Source organism: Stigmatopora argus, chromosome 6 (assembly GCF_051989625.1).
Source record: "Stigmatopora argus isolate UIUO_Sarg chromosome 6, RoL_Sarg_1.0, whole genome shotgun sequence".
NCBI lineage: Eukaryota > Metazoa > Chordata > Actinopteri > Syngnathiformes > Syngnathidae > Stigmatopora > Stigmatopora argus.
Genome location: NC_135392.1, coordinates 21,029,706 through 21,051,074, shown reverse-complemented (window position 1 = coordinate 21,051,074; position 21,369 = coordinate 21,029,706). Strand labels below are relative to the sequence as shown.

Genomic DNA, 21,369 nt, shown 5'->3' with positions numbered 1-21,369 from the left:
CCTGCTGCGATCTGATTAACCAACTTATACTCATCTGGGACTCCCCGGGGGACGCCAATCGCATCAATGTAGGTCGGATCCCCCTCTCTCCATGCCGATCGACGCCGTCGCGAGGGGCCCGCCATCATACCAGATTTCTGTGCAGCCAATTGTATCTCCTCTACTGTAGATGGAAAAACAGACACTGGTAATAACAGTGAGACCAAGGCACAAAGTCCTGCGGCATTTTTGCAGGAGTCGTATAATTTGTTTTGGCCGCACCACCACCATAGGTCAGAACGTGGTATCAGGGGTGCAGTCTGTTTTAGGACGTGGGCACACCACGTCACATTTATCGCTCCCAGTGCCGGACCGTGCCCTGTGAGGACTAAACAGGTAAAATGATTAAACGTGTTGAAAAGTTAGGCTTGTCCTTCGCTGTCGTTGTAACTGGGTAGACATTATTCCATTTCATACATTTTGGGCTTACATCTTCTTTTGTCATTATCTCATTTACACAATCAGGGGTAATTTGTGCGGGCACTACTCGTAAGAGGGGGCGTGGCCCCATACATGTTATACAGGTTTGATTGATAGCCTTAGCTGCATTTTCCATCAACAACAACCAATTATTGCCCGTTTGGGAAATCCCTGTTGCAGAAATGAATTCATCATCTGTGGTTTTTTCAGATTTCAATTTTACTACGGCCTTTTCAGTTGTTTCCTTCTCTGACGCCCTAAACACGGCCTCCATAGGCATGGTAATTACTGTTGAAACACAAATGTAAAATTTGTAATAAGGGTTTTCCCCCCTTGACCATGGGCTTAGGAAAAACGTCAGACAAGGATCTCTTCCACAAGTCAATTTGTCAGTCTGAATACTGATTTGTATTCCCCCCATCGTCTGGGTTAATTTTATCAGGGGCCTGATGGCTTTTGCGCACGCGTCCGACATCCAAGCTCGCCAATCTTGACCAGTTTCTGCAACAAGGTTGCCCCAACCCCTCCTCAGGGCTGTCATGTACCACACATATCCTTTACCATAGGTTGATCCCTTGTATGGCGACCGGGATGTCCATGAGTCTAAAAATATTTTCTTCCATGAAAGGAAGATATCCGTAGTTCTATTGTATGGAAGGCAAAACAGTGTTCGTGTGCTTAATCGTCTGGGGGTGTCATCTCGAATGCATGTTTGGAAATTTGAGTCAGTAGGTAATGTTATGTCCCATGTTATTGTTGCTCGTTTTACCCTCCCGTAAGAAGGTGTATCTTTAATTGAAACGCCTCCGCCTTTCTCTCCAACTGGAGAAAGTAGCCCTATTATGGAGAGGAATAGAGTCACAATCATTAATGCCTTTGCCCCGAGGGCAACAATTGTTTTTACCATGACTTTTTATCTTTGTTTATGGGGTTCCTCTTGGACCGTTTCAATTGAGATAACCTTCTTACTGTGTGAAAGGTGAATCCAGGTTCCCCTCTCAGCTATCTTGATGGCTGTTGGCGTGGTCAGCAACACTTGGTATGGCCCCTCCCACTTTGCGTCACTCCAATGTTTCTTTTTTATACTGCGTATCAGCACCCAGTCTCCAGGAACCACCTTCGCTCCGTCCGTTTCCTGTTGAAAAGAACCATCTCCCTCTGGTAACTTAAGTTCGGTGCGTTTTTCTAAAGATTTTCTCATGTAGTCAGCTAAATTTGCCTCGTCATCCAATTCCCATTGTGTAGTGAATAATGGCAATTTGTATGGTCTACCAAACAGGACTTCATATGGGGTTAACCCACTTGAGCTCGTGATGTTAATATGTAACTTCACCAAATCAATACATTTTGTCCATGGTCTCTTTGTTTCTTCCATACATTTTCTTAGTCTATTTTTTATAGTTCCATTCATCCTTTCGACAAGGCCCGCCGATTGTGGGTGGTAGGCGCAATGATTTCGCAACGAGATATGGAACCTACTGCCAATTCCATCAATTATTTTGTTAACAAAATGGGTGCCATTATCACTACAAATGGTTTCTGGGATTCCATATCGTGGAATGATATCTTTACATAATGCTTTGGCTACCGTTAACGCATCTATGTGTTTTGTTGGGAAAATTTCAACCCATTTTGAAAAGGCATCAATAATCACTAAGCAGTATCTTTTCCCCTCACTTTTACTTAATTCAATAAAATCCATATGTATCCTTTGAAATGGATATGTAGCATTTGGAAATTGCCCACGTCGTGGCCGTATCCCCCCTTGGGGGTTATGCCGAGCACAAGCCAAACATGCTCTGCAAAAATTTTTTGCATATAGATTAAATCCATACGTTTTGTAGTGCCGTTGCACTAAAGCAACCATTCCCGCCGTGGAAACATGCGTTTTGCCATGACTCAAAATGGCCGCCCATCTAAACAAATTTTTTGGTAAGATTGGTTGGCCTTCAATGCTCGCATAAACCCCATTTTGCAATTTCGCCCCTTTATCAATCCATAATTTGAATTCGGATTGTGGGCTTTGTAACTGCATCTTTGCCAAAATATCATCTGGTAAGATGTTTTCGTCATACACCGAGTCTATCATCCCAATAAAGGGTTTCCTTGCAGCCTCCTTTGCCGCCACATCAGCAAAGGCATTCCCCAAGGAAACCTGGTCATTTTTTGAAGTATGTGCTGCACATTTACAAACAGCAATATGTTTTGGGAGCTGCACCGCAGCTATCAGTCGCTGCAACAATTTAGCATGTGTCACCGCTTTGCCCGTGGAAGATATCATACCCCTATTTGCCCAATAACTAGCGAAAACGTGGCATGATGAAAATGCATATTGACTATCTGTATAAATTGTAACATCCTTGTCGCTCATCAGGATGCATGCTTCCGTCAATGCAATTAACTCTGCCGCTTGCGCAGAGTAATTGGACGGCAATGGTTCCGCTTTTAAGATTTTAGTCGCGGTTACAACCGCATACCCCGTCCGAGTTTTTCCCATTTCGTCCTTACTAGCGGAACCATCAACAAAAAGGACTTCACCGCTGTCCAGCGGTTGATCTTTTAAATCCTTCCTACACTTTGTAGCCTCTTCGGCTATCGCTTGACAATCATGTTGCTCTCCCTCCCCAGGAAGTGGCAACAAAGTAGCTGGATTAATTTTAACACACCTCTCGAGTGTGAGATGTGGTTGCGAAAGCAGAATGGCTATACAAGACAAATGTCTCGCCGGAGACAAAAATTTCATGTTTGTTTGTAGCAATAACGCCGCCACTGCATGCGGAACTCTAAGGGTTAAAGAATGAAAAAGCACTATCGTAGCGCTGCTCTCCACCGCCATTGAAGCCGCCACCACCGCCCGCACACAATGAGGAAGCGCGCAGGCCACCTTATCTAATCTGGACGAAAAGTATGCAACAGGCCTCATTTTCCCCCCGAATTCCTGAGTCAGCACAGATGTCATGAACTCCCCTTTACAGTCCACCATCTGCACAAAAGGCTTGTTATAATTAGGTAACGCTAAAGTACCACTAGCTACTAGCATCTGCTTTAACGTACAAAATGCCGTCTCAGCCTCTGCTGTCCAATTTAGAGCCGAGGACATTTTTAACCCATCATTCATTATTTTAGCAAGGGGAGATACAATTTCTGCATAATTTGGAATCCATGCCCTACAGTAATTAGTGAGACCTAAAAATGACATTATTTGTTTTTTAGTCAGTGGTTTAGGTGCGTCCAAGACCACCTTCTTTCTGTCATCTAAAATTTTCTTTCCACCCTTAACCAGATTATATCCTAAATATTTTACCTGTTCTTTACAAAGCTGCAATTTGTTTTTGCTTATTTTGTGGCCTTCCGCCGCCAGGTGCCCTATCAAGGCTACAGTGTCTATTCTACAGGCTTCTAAACTAGATGAAGCTATTAGTACATCATCCACATACACAATAATTTGGCTTCCCCCCTGCGGTTGGAACCTAGCTACACTGCTACTCATAATCTGTGAATATATCGTGGGGCTTTCACAGTATCCCTGTGGCAGTCTCGTAAAAGTATATTTTTTCCTTCCAAACGTGAAGGCAAACCAAAATTGACTATCCCGATCTAATGGGATGGAGAAAAAAGCGTTGCTTATGTCGATTACTGTAAAAAATGCCGCATCTGGATCCAAATTATTCAAAAGCGTGTGCGGGTCTGGCACACAAGGTGCGCGCTGAATTACTGCAGAGTTCACCGCTTGTAAATCCTGAACCATTCTCCATCCCCCAGAAGGGGCCGCCTTTTTCACTGGAAAAATTGGAGAGTTGCAAGGTGAATCCTCACAATCAATAATAACCCCCGCTTTTAACAAATCCTCAATTACAGGTTTTATTCCTTCCAAAGCATCAGGTTTTAACGGATATTGTCGGACACAGGGCCTGAGTTCAGATTTTGGTCTAATTATCACCGGTATCACCCCCTTTACTAGTCCTACATCAGAAGGTCCTTTGGACCATATCTCGGGAGGGACTGTTGCTAACAGCTCCTCATCCTCTTCTGATAATAGGTATATCCCCGTTGCCGATCGTGCTAGTCATTGCAGGTAGATCCCTACCCGTACGTCCATAGTTTGAAACACCGCTTTTCTGTATGTCTCCGTAATTTCACTATACTCAAGCCCTGTGTCTAATACACTCCAATCGGTTGCCCCGCGGGCCGTTTGTACAAAGTCACGCAGCACCTCTTTTCTCTGATTGTACGGTTTGCATAAGACAATGTGTGGAGTTGCCCATTCAAGAAAAAGGTTTCTATATCCCAAAGACAACTCAACCCCCCCCACAACTGTTGAAATACCATCCGTGTACAGGTATTCCAATCTAATTTCAGCCGGCATGACCTGTGCCAATCTGTTTTCATAGATTTCATCAGGCCCTTCAGATCTCTTGTACCACATCAGCACCTGGAGGGAGTCTATTTTTTCAACACTCTCCCGCGTTCCAATCAAATCTGTAGCTGTAGATAACAGGGTGCTCCCCACCCCCGTCGGCGCGTTATCTGACACCTCTAGCGTATAGTAAAAAAACGCAGGCTGGCCCCCCTGCAACACATTCAATTGGCCATTTTGGATCTCTTTTCGCCTTTTAACCACCATATTACCACTAGCGGATGGGACCAAAGCCAAGCCCAATTGTAATAGGCCATCCCTCCCCAGCAAATTGACAGGACACTCATGCACCACCAGCACAGACATTTTGCACGACTCCCCCTCCGGGTCCCTTATCCAAACCGGAAATGTCTCCGAAACGGCGGCAACTTGCCCACCTGCTGTTGTCACAAACACCCTCCGTTTTGTATGTCTAGCCCCTGGAATATCCACTTTAATCGCAGTTTTACAAGCCCCGGTATCACACAAAAATTTTAATCGCATCCCATTCACGAACAGTGTGATTTCAGGTTTAATTGTATCGAGTGCCAATATCTCCGCTAAATTTAGTTCCACTTCTCTCTGCTCAAATCCATTGCTTATCTCGTTTTGAGCAGGCCCCCCGACTAGTCATGCCGATTGGCCTTCACTTTTAGAGGTCCTGTTATTTGGGCAATCGCGGGATATATGACCTTTTTTCCCACAGATCCAACAGATTTTCTCTCTCATACCTCGATTTCTGTTGAACTTCCCTGCATATTTTTTCTCATTATCCCTGTTAAAAGGTTTACGCTCCCACCCCTTATTTTGGTAAAAAATCCCGTCCTCGTTAGAGGGTGCCCCCCCCTTTCTTTTCTTTTTTAAAACCTCTTCTGCATGGATCGCCTGATTTACGTATTGTTCAAGCGTGCCCGTAGCCCTGTCTACCCAATGTTTTTCAACCCATTCCCTAAGCGTATAATTTGAATGAGCATGCAACACATTTTTTAGCTGCTCCTGATAAAGGCTGCCCGCCGCGTGGTCTTCAGCGATGCCGCTGTTGGCCTTAAAACAAGCCGTCATCCTGATTTGATAGTCTGCAAAAGGCTCACCATCCCTTTGCTTAGCTCTGCTGATCACGGTATAATTAGCTTTTGTTTTAAACTTCCCCGTAACCCGATCAATCAGTTCATGCACTCTCACATTCAACTCACGACCGTCATGACACAACGGGCCACCATCAGCTTTTGGATTCCAGTCCCCCCTAACTGCATGCCAATCTCCTTTTAACGCGAACATCCAAATTTGCTGCGTTTCCACCCCATTCAGGTGATAAGATCGTCTAATGTCCTCCATTTGCAAGACAAACTCCCCCACATCAACCTTGTGCGACGTGATGCCTTCTACGGCCTTTTTCACGTCGTCCTGCGTCCACGTTCTGTGTACCAGGATAGTAGGGGCCTGCTCCTTGCCCACATTAGGATTAGCAACTTCGATCATGGGATATTGTTCAATAAACACATCAGTCATTGGCGGCGCCCCAGGCTGGGGAGATAGCGTTTCTCCCCATGCCTTTGACCATTCCCCCACGGGCCCTCCCGACCTGGTCAGCATATTTGTCGGAGGGGGCCTCGGCAGTATCTCCTCCTTTTTAACAGCAACAACACATTTCTTGCCCACCGGCCCAGTCTCATCATCCTCTTTTCTGTGGAATAACACAGCCTCTGTGTTTCCAGTCCCACCGTTATCAACTGATTTAACCCAGCCATCACTTCGTTTCCTTGCCATCATAAACCAATAATAGGTATCATTATATCCCTCCTGCTCCATTTTGTTAAGGTTTCCCCCATGTTTAGCACGTATTTCATCCTGTAGTATCAAAATCTTATGCATATTAAGCTGGCCAGCAAATCCATATTTATTTATCCATAAGTTTAGGTGTTTAACCCTTGTAGCGCTTTGATTTTCAACAAATTTCCAATCCTTACACGGCAGACGCATCTTTGGATCGTCAATAGCCGTTTTACTGTTTCCACTACCCATTTTTGGAGCGGATTTGTGTGCCCCCGTAGTACCTTTTTTTCTTAGGCTTTTAACAACTACACACACACCCAAACACCGTCGACGTTTATAGACCACACCGTGTCTACCTGCTAGTGACTAGTATCCGCAGGGTTTTTAAAATCGCTAATCCCCAGGACGCGAGCCTTACTTCTCAAAATAAGGCCTTCGCATGTGATGCCTTCACGCACTCGGAACCCGTCAACAATATGCAGCAATCACACGCGGACTCACCAGCAAGTTGATAGATGTCTCCTTTAAGGATAGTCGTCAACCGACTAGAATCCAGCCGCTGCCGAGAAATATTCCAGCCTGGGAAAGGGATTTCTTTTGCCGTGCACGGTCACTCCAGATATTGAACAGCAGCGTCTGGACTCCTTATCGGTTTGTTGACCCCGGCTCCTCGAAGGACCAAAATGTTAGAATAATGATTCAAACCTTTTAAATCATTATTAGTAATATTTAATTAAAAAAGGAAAAACATCTCTCAACATTTCTGGTTACAACTTGCAAGGAAAATGCGCTGTGACGTCGTCTTAGCCCCCAGTGCATTCTAAATTCTAGTAACTGAATCATTGTATTTAATCGCGACATTCGAAAAACATGTTCATGTAATCAGTACAATAACACCTTCTGGTTTAAAAAAACAACAGTCTCAAAATGAAATGGTGTGACATCTCCCCAAAACAATGGTACATAATATTTTCATTATAAGGAAAACAAAGCATTCAAGCAGGATTATAATGTCAACAAAGCAGTATTATAATGTCAACAAAGCAGTATTTTCAAATCTGCTGGTGAAGCCCCGACATAACAGTCTCATTTGGTCCTGCTGGGAAAAGGTGTCCGTCTCTTTTCCCTTGCCCTTGAGAAGAGAACTGCGCAGGAAAGAGTCCATCCCTTGACTTGATTTATAGCTTTACTACTTATTGAAAAATGCTTACAACACATATAGAATATTACCTAATAATTCTAACAATTACCTGCATTACAATGTCCAAAACCTTGGAAATTATACTGAACAGGGATTTGTGGTGATAAAGGAACAACTGGCAGCCACTAGTCTGATGGCGTTCCAGGATCGTGCAGCGGTTGAAATGCTTCTTGAAGGAGCAGGGGGCGTATGCAATGTTTGAAAATGTTGCACTCAACAACACGTCCCCCACTGGGTTCCACACCAGGGCCAACGATGGCCTGCAGACCCTAAACCGCAATATGAAAAAGCATCCTGGAGTAGAATTATCCGCTTGACAGATTGGTGGGATAAGGCCTTCGTACATACAAAGATTTGGCCTAATCTGTTGAATTTTCCGTAGCCATTTTTGCTACGATTTTGACATTATGTGAGTGTTGTGTTATTCCCTGCTTAAGATCGTTGATAGGCCAACTTATAACCACTGCGATTGCCCCTACGAATTCTAAATTGCATGAATTATATCCTCTGCTGATGAAACGTACTGAGGGGAGCAGTGAATTCCAGGAGCATGGTAATTCCAAGAATGAATTGGGAAAAAATGATTTAGTTTTTGGTTTTTCAGACCAGCCGAACGAGTAGGGCCTAAGCGGGTAAAATTAAAGCAGCCAACGGAGATATCCCTCTCTTCTTGGATTTGCCATAAAATGAATAACAAACCTATAATAAAAAGGGGGAAATATTGGATTTATTATGGGATGTTTCTATATGTTTTGTAAGCATTTTTAATAAGTAATAAGGCTATAAATTAATTCATGATTTATGTTGGGACCACACCTGAGGACACTTTCCCCCACAGCTGCGCTCAAGGCCAGTTCATTGTTTTCAGGACTATAATGGCAACAAACCCCGTGTATCTGCTGATTGGCAAGAAACTCATACCGTGTTTGGACTGGACTCTGGCAGATGGCGATAATCGCATTATTGTTTAAAAATATGGCTGCTTTGTTTACCTTATAATGCTTACTTCTGCAATTCTTACACAGTTGTTTATCGTCTTATGCAATTGTTTTGAATCAGATTACATGAAATGTTTTCCGTTTGTCGCGACTAAATACGATGAAAAATATACTGCACGTCAGAATGCTTGTGAACGAAGCGGCGTTACGAGTATCCTCCTTGCAAGTTGTAACCAGATATGTGAAAGATGTCTTCCAATTTTAATTAAATATTACTAATAAGTATTTACTGGTATTAATCATTATTCCAACATAGATCTATTAAAAAATGAAAATTCAGGGCTTTTAATCCAGTTCTTTTAATCCATTTATAAAAAAAATCTAAATATTATATCTAAAATGGTCCAGCCCACATGAAATCGAGTTGACGTTAACGCGGCCCGCGAACCAACCCGAGTCTGACAGCCCTACTTTACACAGATAGGTCGTCCTGGTGCCTTTGCAGAAAAACAGCCCCAAAGCATGATGGTTTCACCCCCATGCTTCATAGTGGGTATGTTGTTCTTCGGATGCAACTTAGTATTCTTTCTTCTCCAAACACGAGAACCTTTGTTTCTACAAAAAAAGTTATATTTTGGTTTCATCTGACCATAAAACATTCTCCCAGTCCTCTTCTGGATTATCCAAATGCTCTCAAGTGAACCGCAGACGGGCCTGGATGTGTAATGGCAGTGCAGGATTTGAGTCCCTGGCGGCGCATTGTGTTACTGATAGTAGCTTTTGTTACTGTGGTCAAAGCTCTCTGTAGGTCATTCACTAGGTCCCCCTGTGTGGTTCTGGGATTTTTGCTCACCGTTCTTGTTATCATTTTGACACCATGGGGTGAGAACTTGCATGGAGCCCCAGATCGAGGGTCATCAGTGGTCCTCTTGTATGTCTTCTATCTTCTAATAATTGCTCCCACAGTTGATTTATTTACACCAAGCGTTTTACCTATTGCAGATTCAGTCCTCCCACCCTGGTCCAGGTCTACAATTTTGTCTCTGGTGTCATTCGACAGCTCTTTGGTCGTGGCCATAGTGGAGTTTGGAGTGTGAGAGACTGAGGTTGTGGACAGGTGTCCTTTATACCGATAATGAGTTTAAACAGATGCTATTAATACAGGTAACGAGTGGAGACCACGTTAGAAGAAGTTAGACCTCTTTGACAGCCAGAAATCTTGCTTGTTTGTAGGTGACCAAATACTTATTTTCCACTCTAATTTGGAAATAAATTATTTAAAAATCAAAAAATGTGATTTTTATTTTTTTATTTTTTTCCACACTTTCTCATGGTTGAGATTTACCCATGTTGACAATTACAGGCCTCTCTAATCTTTTCAAGTAGGAGAACTTGCACAATTGGTGGTTTACTAAATACTTATTTGTCACACTGTAGATATTTCATTTATTTTTAAAGGAAAGCGCAAAAATAAAAAGAGCAAACGAGCCATCATGTCAGCCGATGATTAGTCTTTTAAAAACAAGTACATTTAAATGCTTACCACCAGTTGTTTCTGCCATTCAAATTCAAACAGAAAACTTGTGTTCAGTGGTATCTATATTTGCATTCTTTTAAGGGTAAAATCTCACCCCTGTACTCCAAGACAAAAGCACCTGGTTTGATGTCTTAGATAGAAAACACCCCACACCCTAAGAAAACATTTTACATTTAGTCAGCGGAAGTAGTGGTCTCAAATGTATGGCCTGTGGTTTGGGGCAGCTCTGGGGCACTGGGTTCAAATCCAGGTCTGTCTACCTGTGTGGAGTTGGCATGTTCTGCGTGATTTTCCTCCAGGTACTCAGGTTTCCTCCTACATTCCAAAAACATGCATGGTGGGCTGATTGGACACCTAGCTGATTTTGTTTTCTGTTTTGTAACTTGGACATTTTTTGTTTCTTGGAACAAAAGGTATCCCATCAAAGGTTTTCGTAATCTGATTATTTCGTAAGTAGCGGCACCACTGTAGTTTTTTTTAAACACAATCAATTATTTAAAGAAATAGAATTGTCCTAGTATTACTACACACTAGAGTAGTTGTCCTAGAGCAGGGGTGTCAGACTCGGGTTGGTTCGCGGGCTGCTAACGTCAACTCGATTTCATGTGGGCCGGACCATTTTAGATATAATATTTAGATTTATTTAATAAATGGATTAAAAGAACTGGATTAAAATCCCTGAATATTCAGTTTTTTTATAGATCTAAAACAATGTTTATTTTAGCTTTTTATATATGTTAACTCTCTACAGACTCTAGGACAGGGGTCTCGAACTCAATTTACCTGGGGGCCGCTAGAGGCCGAGTCTGGGTGAGACTGGGCCGCATCAGGATTTCCACAAGAAAAGCACTGATAAAACATTCCAACATTATCAAATATCTTTATTTTTTAACAAAAAATAATGAATTAAATACATTAACTTAAAGATGAATAAAAAATAAATCAATCAGTAATACAAAACCAAATAATACTAATGAGCATACAGTAGATCCCCACCTACATCCCTATGGTGAGGAAAATAAAACCTACCACGAGGATCATACAAAGATGGACCGAGGAGACCAGCATGGTACTGAGGGACTGTTTTGAGACCACTGACTGGGAGGTGCTGTGCAATTCACATTGTAATGACATTGACAGCTTGACCCACTGCATCACAGATTATATTAACTTCTGTGTTGAGAACATTGTACCCTCCAAGAAGGTCCGTTGTTTCTCCAACAATAAGCCGTGGGTCACCAGGGATCTAAGGGCCCTCCTGAACAAGAAGAAGAGGGCTTTTAGGTCTGGGGAGAAAGAGAGCCTGAAAATGGTCCAGAAGGAGCTGAAGAGAGAGATAAGGAAGGGTAAGACCATCTACAGGAGGAAGCTGGAGAACCAACTCCAGAGAGGCAACACCAAAGAGGTCTGGAGGAGCTTGAGGACTATTTCGGGCCATGGAGGCAACAGCGAGAGAGACCCGGAGTCTGGCGGCAGGGAGTGGGCCAATGAACTGAATCAGTTCTTTAACAGATTCAGTCCTGCCCCCACTCCCCTGACCCCCCAGACCAGAAGCAACGCTCCCCCCTCGTTCTCCTCCTCCTCCTCTTCCTCCCCCTCTTCCACCGGTCTCTGCATTACTGTCGATCAGGTGATAAAACAGCTCAAGAAGATCGAGGCAAGGAAGGCTACCGGTCCAGACGGCCTCAGCTCCAGACTACTGAGAGAGTGTGCGGATCAGCTTGGTATAGTGATTCTGCATATTTTCAACCTCAGCCTCAGTCTGCAGAAGGTCCCCACCTTGTGGAAAACTTCCTGCGTGGTCCCAGTTCCTAAGACTGCGTACCCCAGGGAGCCAAACCACTTCAGGCCGGTAGCATTAACCTCTCACCTGATCAAGACATTGGAGAGAATCATCCTCAATCACCTCAGCCCCCTGATGAATGCAGAGCTGGACCCTCTGCAGTTCGCCTATCGTCCAGGCATTGGTGTGGAAGATGCTACCACCTACCTGATGCACAGGTCTCTTTCACACCTGGAGAACGCGGGAAGCACGCTGAGAATGATGTTTTTTGACCTCTCCAGTGCCTTCAACACCATTCAGCCGGTTCTACTGAGAGGGAAACTGGAAGAGGCTGGAGTAAGGAACCACCTAGCCGCATGGATCATCGACTTCCTCACTGACAGACCACAATATGTGAGACTCCAGGACTGTACGTCTGATGTGGTAGTTTGCAGCACGGGGGCCCCACAAGGCACAGTGCTCTCTCCACTCCTCTTCTCCCTCTACACATCGGACTTTAAACATAATACAGACACCTGCCACCTCCAGAAGTTCTCTGACGACACCGCTATTGTTGGACGAGTGACGGACGGGAACGACCTGGAGTACAGGGGAGTCATCACAGCCTTTGTTGACTGGTGTAGGCAAAACCACCTCTACATCAACACCAGTAAGACAAAGGAAATGGTCATCGATTTTCGGAGGAATCCTCAACAGACCACTCAGGTGAACATCCAGGGTACAGACATTGAAATCGTGGAGAATTTTAAGTACCTGGGTGTTCACCTCAACAACAAACTAGACTGGTCCACAAACACAGATGCCCTGTACAAAAGGGGCCAGAGCCGCCTCTACCTACTGAGGAGTCTACGGTCCTTTGGAGTGTGCAGGACACTGCTGAGGACTTTCTACGACACTGTGGTGGCCTCTGCAGTGTTTTATGCAGTGCTTTGTTGGGGATGCGGGAGCACGGAGAGGGACAGGAACAGGCTGAATAAGCTGGTCAGGAGGGCCAGCTCTGTTCTGGGCTGTCCTTTGGACTCTGTGGAGGAAGTGGGAGAGCGGAGGATGCTGACCAGGATGATGTCCATCATGGACAGCACCTCCCACCCCCTGCATGAGTCTGTGGAGTCCCTCCGAAGCTCCTTTAGCAATAGACTGCGGCACCCTCATTGCAGGAAGGAGCGCTTCCGCAGATCCTTCCTCCCATCAGCTGTCAGGCTCTTTAACAAAAAAATGGCTGTGTGTTAAGACCTACCGTATGCATGCATGTACATTTATGTGTATGTATGTATGTATATATGTCCTAAGCAACACGCTTACTTAATTATATATTTATTCATGTATTTATTTCTTGACCTACTTATTACCTATCTATTTATGTCTAAAATGCCTTTCCTATTCCTGCATCCTCACCCTCTTGCCACTGGAACAACGAAATTTCCCGAATACGGGATGAATAAAGTTATCCAATCCAATCCAATCCAATATACACTGGCTGGCTAAGTAGAGAAAATGAATTATTTTTATTCCGTTTCAAATGTCTGTATTAACAGCTCTTTAACCTTTAACTTTCTGAACTTGAATGGAACATTGAACATTAAATATTCTGAACACGGCTTCTTTTGCCTACTCCTTGCTGCTAGAGACCTGGCAGCGCTTCTTCTCACATAGTCACATTTGGCTTGAGGGCGGAAGCAGTGGAGACCCTCAGTAGAGCTTGAAGATGCTCATCAGTAAGTCTGGACCTATACTTGGACTTATTGAAGTTCAAGGTGGAGAAGAGCTTCTCACACAAGTATGTGCTCCCAAAAAGGCACATGGTCCGCTTGAACCTTCGGGAAAGTTCAGGGAAGCTGGGGGTCAACTCTCTCAAAAATTGCCCAAGCTTGTCTGCTTCTCCACTCACCTCCCTGAACTTGGCTTTGAGTGCAGAGTTGCACTGCAGGTCAATGAGCTCCATTTGAAGCTCAGGAGGGGCATCTTGCACATCAAAGGAGAAGGGGTCCGCAAAAATTTGAAATGTGGCTTTGTGTGTCTTGAAGTCTGCAAATCTGTGATCAAATTCCTCCTGTAACTTCGAAATGGCCTCAACATACTTCTCACCACTGAATGGTGTGCCTGCATCCACGAGAGCCTTGCATGCTGGGAAATGGCAAAGGTTTGTCTGAGAGAGCTGGGCTTTCCATAACACAAGTTTAGTGCAGAATGCTCTCACGTTGTCATAGGCAGCACTGACAAGTTGCCCCTGGCCTTGTAGCTTCTTGTTCAGTACATTAAGCTCATGTGTGATATCAACAAGAAAAGCCAAGTCCATGAGCCATTTGGGATCACTTAGCACAGGATCAATCAACTCACAAACGGCGTAGCTAGCTTTGACTGCTGCATTACTGTCTTTGGTAGCCTTCTTGAAGAGATCCTGTTGCCTCAGAAGACGTGTTTTAAGACTGGCAACCTGGTTGGCTCTCTCATCTCCCTGGTATTTTTCGTACTCCTCAGCATGTCTCATAGTACAATTACGTTTCAAATTGTATTCCTTGTGCACCGCAACTTTTTCAGTGTAAATGAGACACGTCGGGGTGCCCCTGTGTTCAACAAAGAAATATTGCACTCCCCACTTTTCTTGAAACTGTCTGTGCTCATCACCGACCTTTCTCTTCACGGCAGGCTTTGAAAGAGACATCTCTGGGGCTCTGTAATATGTTTTTCCACTTGGAATGAGTCTCGGGTTGATCTTTCACATTCAGTCGCGCGGGTTTGTGGCGCATGTGCACTTTCGCTCTCCGTTTCAATCGCGGAGATGGCTACAGACACTGACACAGGCTGGATCACGGATCATAGCGCCTCATTCAGTTCTATGCTGAGAGCAGCGGAGGAGTGTGCGCGCCGAGCGGAGTGATCGGCCTCACGGCTTCTCCTCCGCCCAGCTGATTGGAGGAATGAATGAGTGAGTGAGCGAGGCACTGGACAGCCCGGCCGATATCCCGCCCTCCAGAGCCGTATACCTCACCGTGATTGGTTCATTCAGCTCCGAACCAAAGTTCCCTCTAATTTTTTGTTGGTCTGAGCAGAAAGACAACCTCCCTGAGCGCACTGAGTACCAGTGTGAGCGACATCATCGGTACTCGGATGATTCGCTTAAAGACGTTTCGCCGACGGACGTTTGACAGACGGGCAGGTCGCCGAATGGACGTTCCACCGAACGTTCATTCGGCCGAACGGCGGTTTCGCCGAAACGGGATTCGAACGCTCGCCCCGCCGGATCGTGTGTGTACAAGTTTTTCAACCTCGGCCCGCGGGCCATATACGGCCCGTTAGGATTTTTAATCCGGCCCGCCGCCGGTGTTTTCCAAATTATAGTAAAAATCAATGTTCGTCTACCATCAATGGCAGTCCGGGAATAAGCACTCTTGGGCAGGCAGATGTAGCAGAACCGAGCCGTAAAATGACAGCAATCGGGTCAAATCCATCCTAAAACAGCATTTAATGATTAAATACAAATACTGGATGATATCGCGATGGAGGCAAAAAAACGTCTATAGACGTCCATTCGCCAAACGGCTCAAAATGCTCTCAAATTCGGTCAAATCCAGCTGAAAACAGCGTTTAATGATTAAATACAAATACTAGTATTTGTATTTAATCATTAAACTAACAAATACTAGTACGACCTGTCCGTCTGTCAAACGTCCGTCGGCGAAACGTCTTTAGGCGAATCATCCGGTCACGACATCATCATTGCTCGCTATCGGCACACCAGTATCACACCTGCCACAAGCAGGTGCATGTCAATGTTCCCTCTAATTTTTCATGTAAAACATGCTGTAAAACAAGAAAAACACGAGTGGACAGAGCTACTGCCATTGGCTGCCACTTAAACGGCGCCATCATGGGGAAAGGGGTAAAAAAAAAAAAAAAAAAAAAAAAAATTGATATTTCATATTAAGACGGGGGCCGCAAATTATCGTCCCGCGGGCCGCAGTTGGCCCGCGGGCCGCAAGTTTGAGACCCCTGCTGTAGAGAGTTAACAGCCCAGAGTGACGTTACACATGCACACACATGAAAGTAAAAATATTTACATAGTGCATTTTAAATACGATTTAAATCGTATTTAATCCATTATAATCTCAGCGAAAAAAAATATTTTTTGACTAGAGTCTGGGTGTGTTGCGACGCAGAGCTCCCCTGGCCCTAAAGCCTCTTTACCCAACTACACGCACACGAAGTCGTGGTTGTGAATCGAACATGGCGACTCTGCCAGTGTATTGCATCTGCAGATTACCTTACGACGTGACCCAATTTATGATTGAGTGCGATGCTTGCAAGGATTGGTTCCACGGCAGGTAAAACACTTTATTCAATTTGATGCTTTGGGATGTTATTTGGATTTGAGGAGCTTAAACAAAAACGGGAAACCCTCAATATGTTTGACAGCTTTGTGTCTCACAGTCATTCGCTTGTTTGACCGAGAGAAGCCAGTTGAGAGATGAAGGCGGGGTTAAAGCTGTGCGGGATAGAGAATCATATTCGAGGATACCGCCAACGGATATGCGCAAAGTATTAGGTTTCAACGTGTATTTATCAATAATCACCTATTTAGGATAACGGTTGTGACATCGCTCAATGATTGGAATTTTTCGCTCGGTAACAGAAACGAAAACGACTGTTCAATTACTGTAGTGGGGTATGCCGCCCGAACCCCAAATAGCTTTCTTGTGAGGTTGCACTAATGTGGCTGACATTGGCCCATGTTGGATGTCGCTTTTGTGCCTGAAAAAAAAAATACAAAAAAACATCTCACATTTATGTTGCCTCAAGCGATATCAAGTGTCTACACAGCTATTTTGGACCTGATAATTTTTTTTCGCAATACAACAGTTCCTTTACTCTTGCTATAAGGCTGTATGTTATAATTAACTTTAGTTAGGCATGTTTAATGACACTGCCGTTTAAATAAAATAAATAGTATACACTTAAGTCATTATGGTTTCAATGAAACTACTAAGTCAGTTAACTTTATTCACCTTATAAAGTGCTGTGCGCATTAAATATTTTGCACATAGAGCCCATTTTTTATTTTATTTATGATTATTTTATTTAACTTCTAGCTTTTAAAGCAGCAGACAGGAGAGGAATGTTGTTAAGTAATATAGCGTCTTACATACGACAATCTGACTATAAACTCAATTTGACTTGATTTAAACGTAACGTTGGTGTGATTCAATTTGGAGCAGCTGACAGGAAATTTCCTGGGACTGGTGTTCTGTCAAATTTCTCACCCTTATCAGATTTACCTCCCAAAGCATTTTCTGTTTGTTACATATTTTGCTCCCCTTCTGAAACAAACCAACTGCAACATTGCGGTTCTGCTCATGTGCGTAACGTTACAACAGCCTCCTCGCACACATTCTACCATTTGGCTGTGCTCAGCTCGACTCATCGTTAACGTCTTCTGCGTGTCGTAAAGCATATGTTTACACGAGTGCCGGGCCGTCAGGGCCTTCGAGGCCTTCTCTGCTGGCCTAAGAAATATCTGAATCTTATTATATTTTGTCCATCGATACTTATTATTCCAAATGGTCTGTTAGCTTCCTTTCATTAATTTCCCCCCTGGTTGCACTGCTTCCAGATGTGTGTTTTCATATTGAAGCATTTAACCAATCACATTTCAGCCATTATTTTTTGCCAGGATCAGAAATCTGCCTCAAAGCCTTCACAATCAGTTCTGCGGGCTCTGCTGCATTAAACAAGACTGTTGCTTTTAACCAATCAGATTTCGAGTTGGCAACCCCACAATACTTTTTCGCAGCCATTGGCATTTTGCCGGCTGGGATACGTCATTGCTTTCACCAACTATCATTGGCTAGTAGGCGGGCCAAAGCCATAGTGAGGCAGCCAGAGATCGCAAACTCCACCCACAATGGCCGACAGAGGCAAAAACAAATGGATTTGGTTGCAGATTTGCTATTTTCCAGACGGACTTTTCCAGAAAAAAATGGACATCATTAAGAAAGGGCGGTCAACTCCAAAGCTAGCAAGCCTGTTACAGCCGGGAAAATGGTGTGTGCGCCACTTTCAGTGTGCTAACTTAACTGCACAAGCAAATACATTGTTGTGTTGATTTAAAGCCATTTTCAAGACTATGCCGGAAATATGACAGGACAGGCTCGACTTTCATCATTAGCTTCGATGGCGATAGAAAAGAAGGAAGAAAGAAAGGAGGATGGATATTGTGTACAGTTAAAAAGGATTTTTGGTGAGTATAATATGGCTATATTCCTTAAAAAACAAAGTTGGTTTTATTTAACGATAAAAATACATATTAATACACACATACATATACATGTAGATATATAAGATCAAGGTTGAAGGTTAATTTCCATCATTCTTACATTGATGAATGATTTATTATAAAAAAAACAATAAAAAAATAAAACATAAATAAAATAAATAAAATAATAATAAAAAAATAAATAAATGAAACATGACACATATCACATAACTTCACACCATCTTCACACAGTCGAGGACACTGTATGCGTTGCCGCGGCACACTGCTAGAGAGATGTGCTGTAACAGCCATTGACACTCGCGTGGCTCATTTGAAACAGCCATGAGCCGGGAACCTACCTCTAACAGAAACTTCAAAGTGGAGTCCCCACATACACCTGAAGTTTCGTAGGCTATGGGCTGGAACAAGTATCTGTCAACAAGCGGTGCATATTTGACAGACTTCATTGACTCTGCCTTGTTCGCAGCTGAGCAGGCTTTTATTGCAGATGAAGCAATTGAGGATTGAGAAAAGGTGTCAACAACTGTCACATCCCATGTCAAACACTTTCCCATCTTCCATGGAAAGATTGACAAGCCGTCAGGCCTTCGCTCGTCTGCACGCACTAGACCACTTGGTTCGAGAATTGAAGGAACTCCAGCTTGACATAGTGCGCGTTTAACGATGTCGTTGATTTTGGAGTGACGAGGGAAACGACCAGCTTGGACACGGCAGGATAAGGGGTGGAGAGCTCGGCTATCTATTGAATGACCACATTTGCACAGAATCCGGTCACAAACTTTGACACCAAGACGATGAGCAATCGAGATGCGAAGCTCATCGGGGGAGAGCTTATTGCCCAAAGTCGCACTTGGCAAAGCATTCAACCAAGCTCCGGAGGGAAACGTCGACGCTGATAATATTCGACTGCGGTCCCACTGATTCGAAGAATCGATCAAATTGCCTTTCATCCTCAGGCAATTGATTTCATCCCACTCTTTCTGTGCTCCGAGATGTGTTGGGGTTGATGAATGACATTCATTCCAGGCATTTAGTGCGCCGTCAATGTCAATTGATTTATGAGGATCAATTTGAGATGAAGACAAAACAGGTCGCACTAACTCAACTGTAGAATAGAATGATGACAGAAAAGAGGGGAGGGACAAGTCAACAAGGGAGTGGATACCAATGCCACCGTGACGAATTGGGAGTTTCGACTGATTCCATGCGGACTGTGAAAAGTCAACATTCAACAACGAGGATAAACAATCTTTTATGACATGGTCGAAACTCTGTAGACAATTCATGTTACGATATGTCGGGGAGCTTCTCATCGCGTATTGAAGTTTGGGAATGAAGAGACAATTTCGTAGGATGAACATGGCCTGATGATTGTCAATTTGGCACAGATTTGAGGTTAAACGCTTCAAATCGTTGAGTCGTGCATCAAGGAACTCTTGCATTGAATCTTTGTGGAGAGGTGCACCCAACAACGACCATTTATTAGTAGGTGCAACAACAATTGAAGGGAAGAGTTCCTGGAAATGACAAATCGTACTCTGTCTTTCGTGGGGGGCAAGGTTTGAAAGGTAAACTTCACATTTGGCGTCGTTGATATCAAGGCCGATGCTTCTGAAATTTTCTTTGACCATCGCAGCGTCCGACCAAACCACATCAGGGTCACCACCCAACGTTGCATCATCCAAGTACCACAAGTTGAGCTTGGATGACACTGCTTTTGAGATATGGTCTACAGCTAAGGCAAAGAGAGCCGGTCCAAGGGGATCACCTTGCTGTATACCGGAGCTTGAGGGGATTATGTGGTCATCACAATAGAGGTTGGATGAATATCCGTAGGATTGACTGATGTATGGCAGGAGTGAGGGATTGAAACTCTTGACGGCTTGAAATATTGAGTTGCGATCAAGGCTGTTGAATGCGTTTCGGACATCGATCTTCATGATGATTGTGGGTGAGATCGAATGCTGGATGAATTCACGAACCGCATGTGAGATAATTTCCCAACCCCGGGCTACACCCACGCCATACTGCTGGGGTAGGAGTTTGTTTTTCAACGATGACAGACATGGAAAAATCAAACATTTAGCAATCAAGCGACGTAAAGTGTTTTCAACTGCTATTGGACGGATATCTCCATTGGCTTTGGATAGAGGGAATAATTGAGCTCCGAAAAAGAAGTCACGAATGAAGCTTGGAAACTTCCCATTTGCTCCTAACTCGCAAAACTTCACCAAAGATGAAATGAGAGCGATTGCGGAGTCTCCTTGGCGTTTCCCAATGCAATCTTTCAAGTGTTGTGGTCTCAACATATCCGGACCGGCACCGGATCCACTAGGGAAAGACAAAATGGCTTTCGATAGACCCTCAGGGGTGAAAGTTAGCTGAGGTGGGTCAACATTGTCTGGGAGAATGATCGGGGAAGGAGCAGGAGGATGTTTTACTTTCAATTTGGTAATGACACTGTCGTCAATCGGAACAAACGTGTTCGATGAACTGAGGGCCCGAACAGCGCCTTTGATGTCGAAATCATTCAATTTGCTGTTGACCACTTTTTGAAGATTAGGACGACGGAAACTCGAAATGTTGGATCTGCATTCCAACCTTTTTGTGATACTTGGGAGATCAGATGTAGCAAGAAATTCTGATATGTTTGACTTGATTTTTGAGGCTAGAGAGCTGCCCTTGGCTGTGTCTGAGTCATTTTTGGCGAAATGAAGAACGAATCCGGGGAACACTAGTAGCCGATACCATGCTGAGCGACTTTCACTTGAGCAAACTTCTGTTAGCAATGAAGCTAGAGTTGTAGAGAAGAGATGACGAGCTGCGGCTGGAATTCGTTTCACCACAACAGACGACTTACGAAGATTTACCATGTATCTTGAGAATTCATCAGTGGACAGGGAAGATGAGTCTACGTCATTCCCTCCAAATTGGACGTCAACGGTATTACCAGTTATTCCCGTACAAGCTGCACATTCCCAGAAAGGAGTGAGTGAGTCTGCTTGTTTCCT

At 44.0% G+C, this 21,369-nt stretch overlaps 1 protein-coding gene and 1 long non-coding RNA gene across 7 annotated transcripts in view; one reads left to right on the top strand and one right to left on the bottom strand.

The window, feature by feature from the left end:
- Positions 1-527: 527 nt before the first annotated feature.
- Positions 528-16,632, bottom strand: LOC144075326 (uncharacterized). The gene is made up of 3 exons (XR_013300539.1): positions 16,349-16,632; positions 7,130-7,294; positions 528-1,594 (listed from the first exon to the last, which is right to left on the bottom strand). It is a non-coding gene; the product is annotated as an uncharacterized LOC144075326 (long non-coding RNA).
- The window catches only part of phf2 (PHD finger protein 2), a 153,725-nt gene continuing 148,474 nt past the window's right edge, over positions 16,119-21,369 (top strand). For 3 of the 6 annotated variants that reach the window (XM_077602217.1, XM_077602214.1, XM_077602221.1), the window contains exon 1: positions 16,119-16,409. In XM_077602217.1, the coding sequence (XP_077458343.1) occupies positions 16,382-16,409 (28 nt within the window). In that variant the 5' untranslated portion in view covers positions 16,119-16,381. The remainder of the gene's footprint in view (positions 16,410-21,369) is intronic. The other 3 variants (XM_077602213.1, XM_077602212.1, XM_077602216.1) reach the window with 2 other exon arrangements.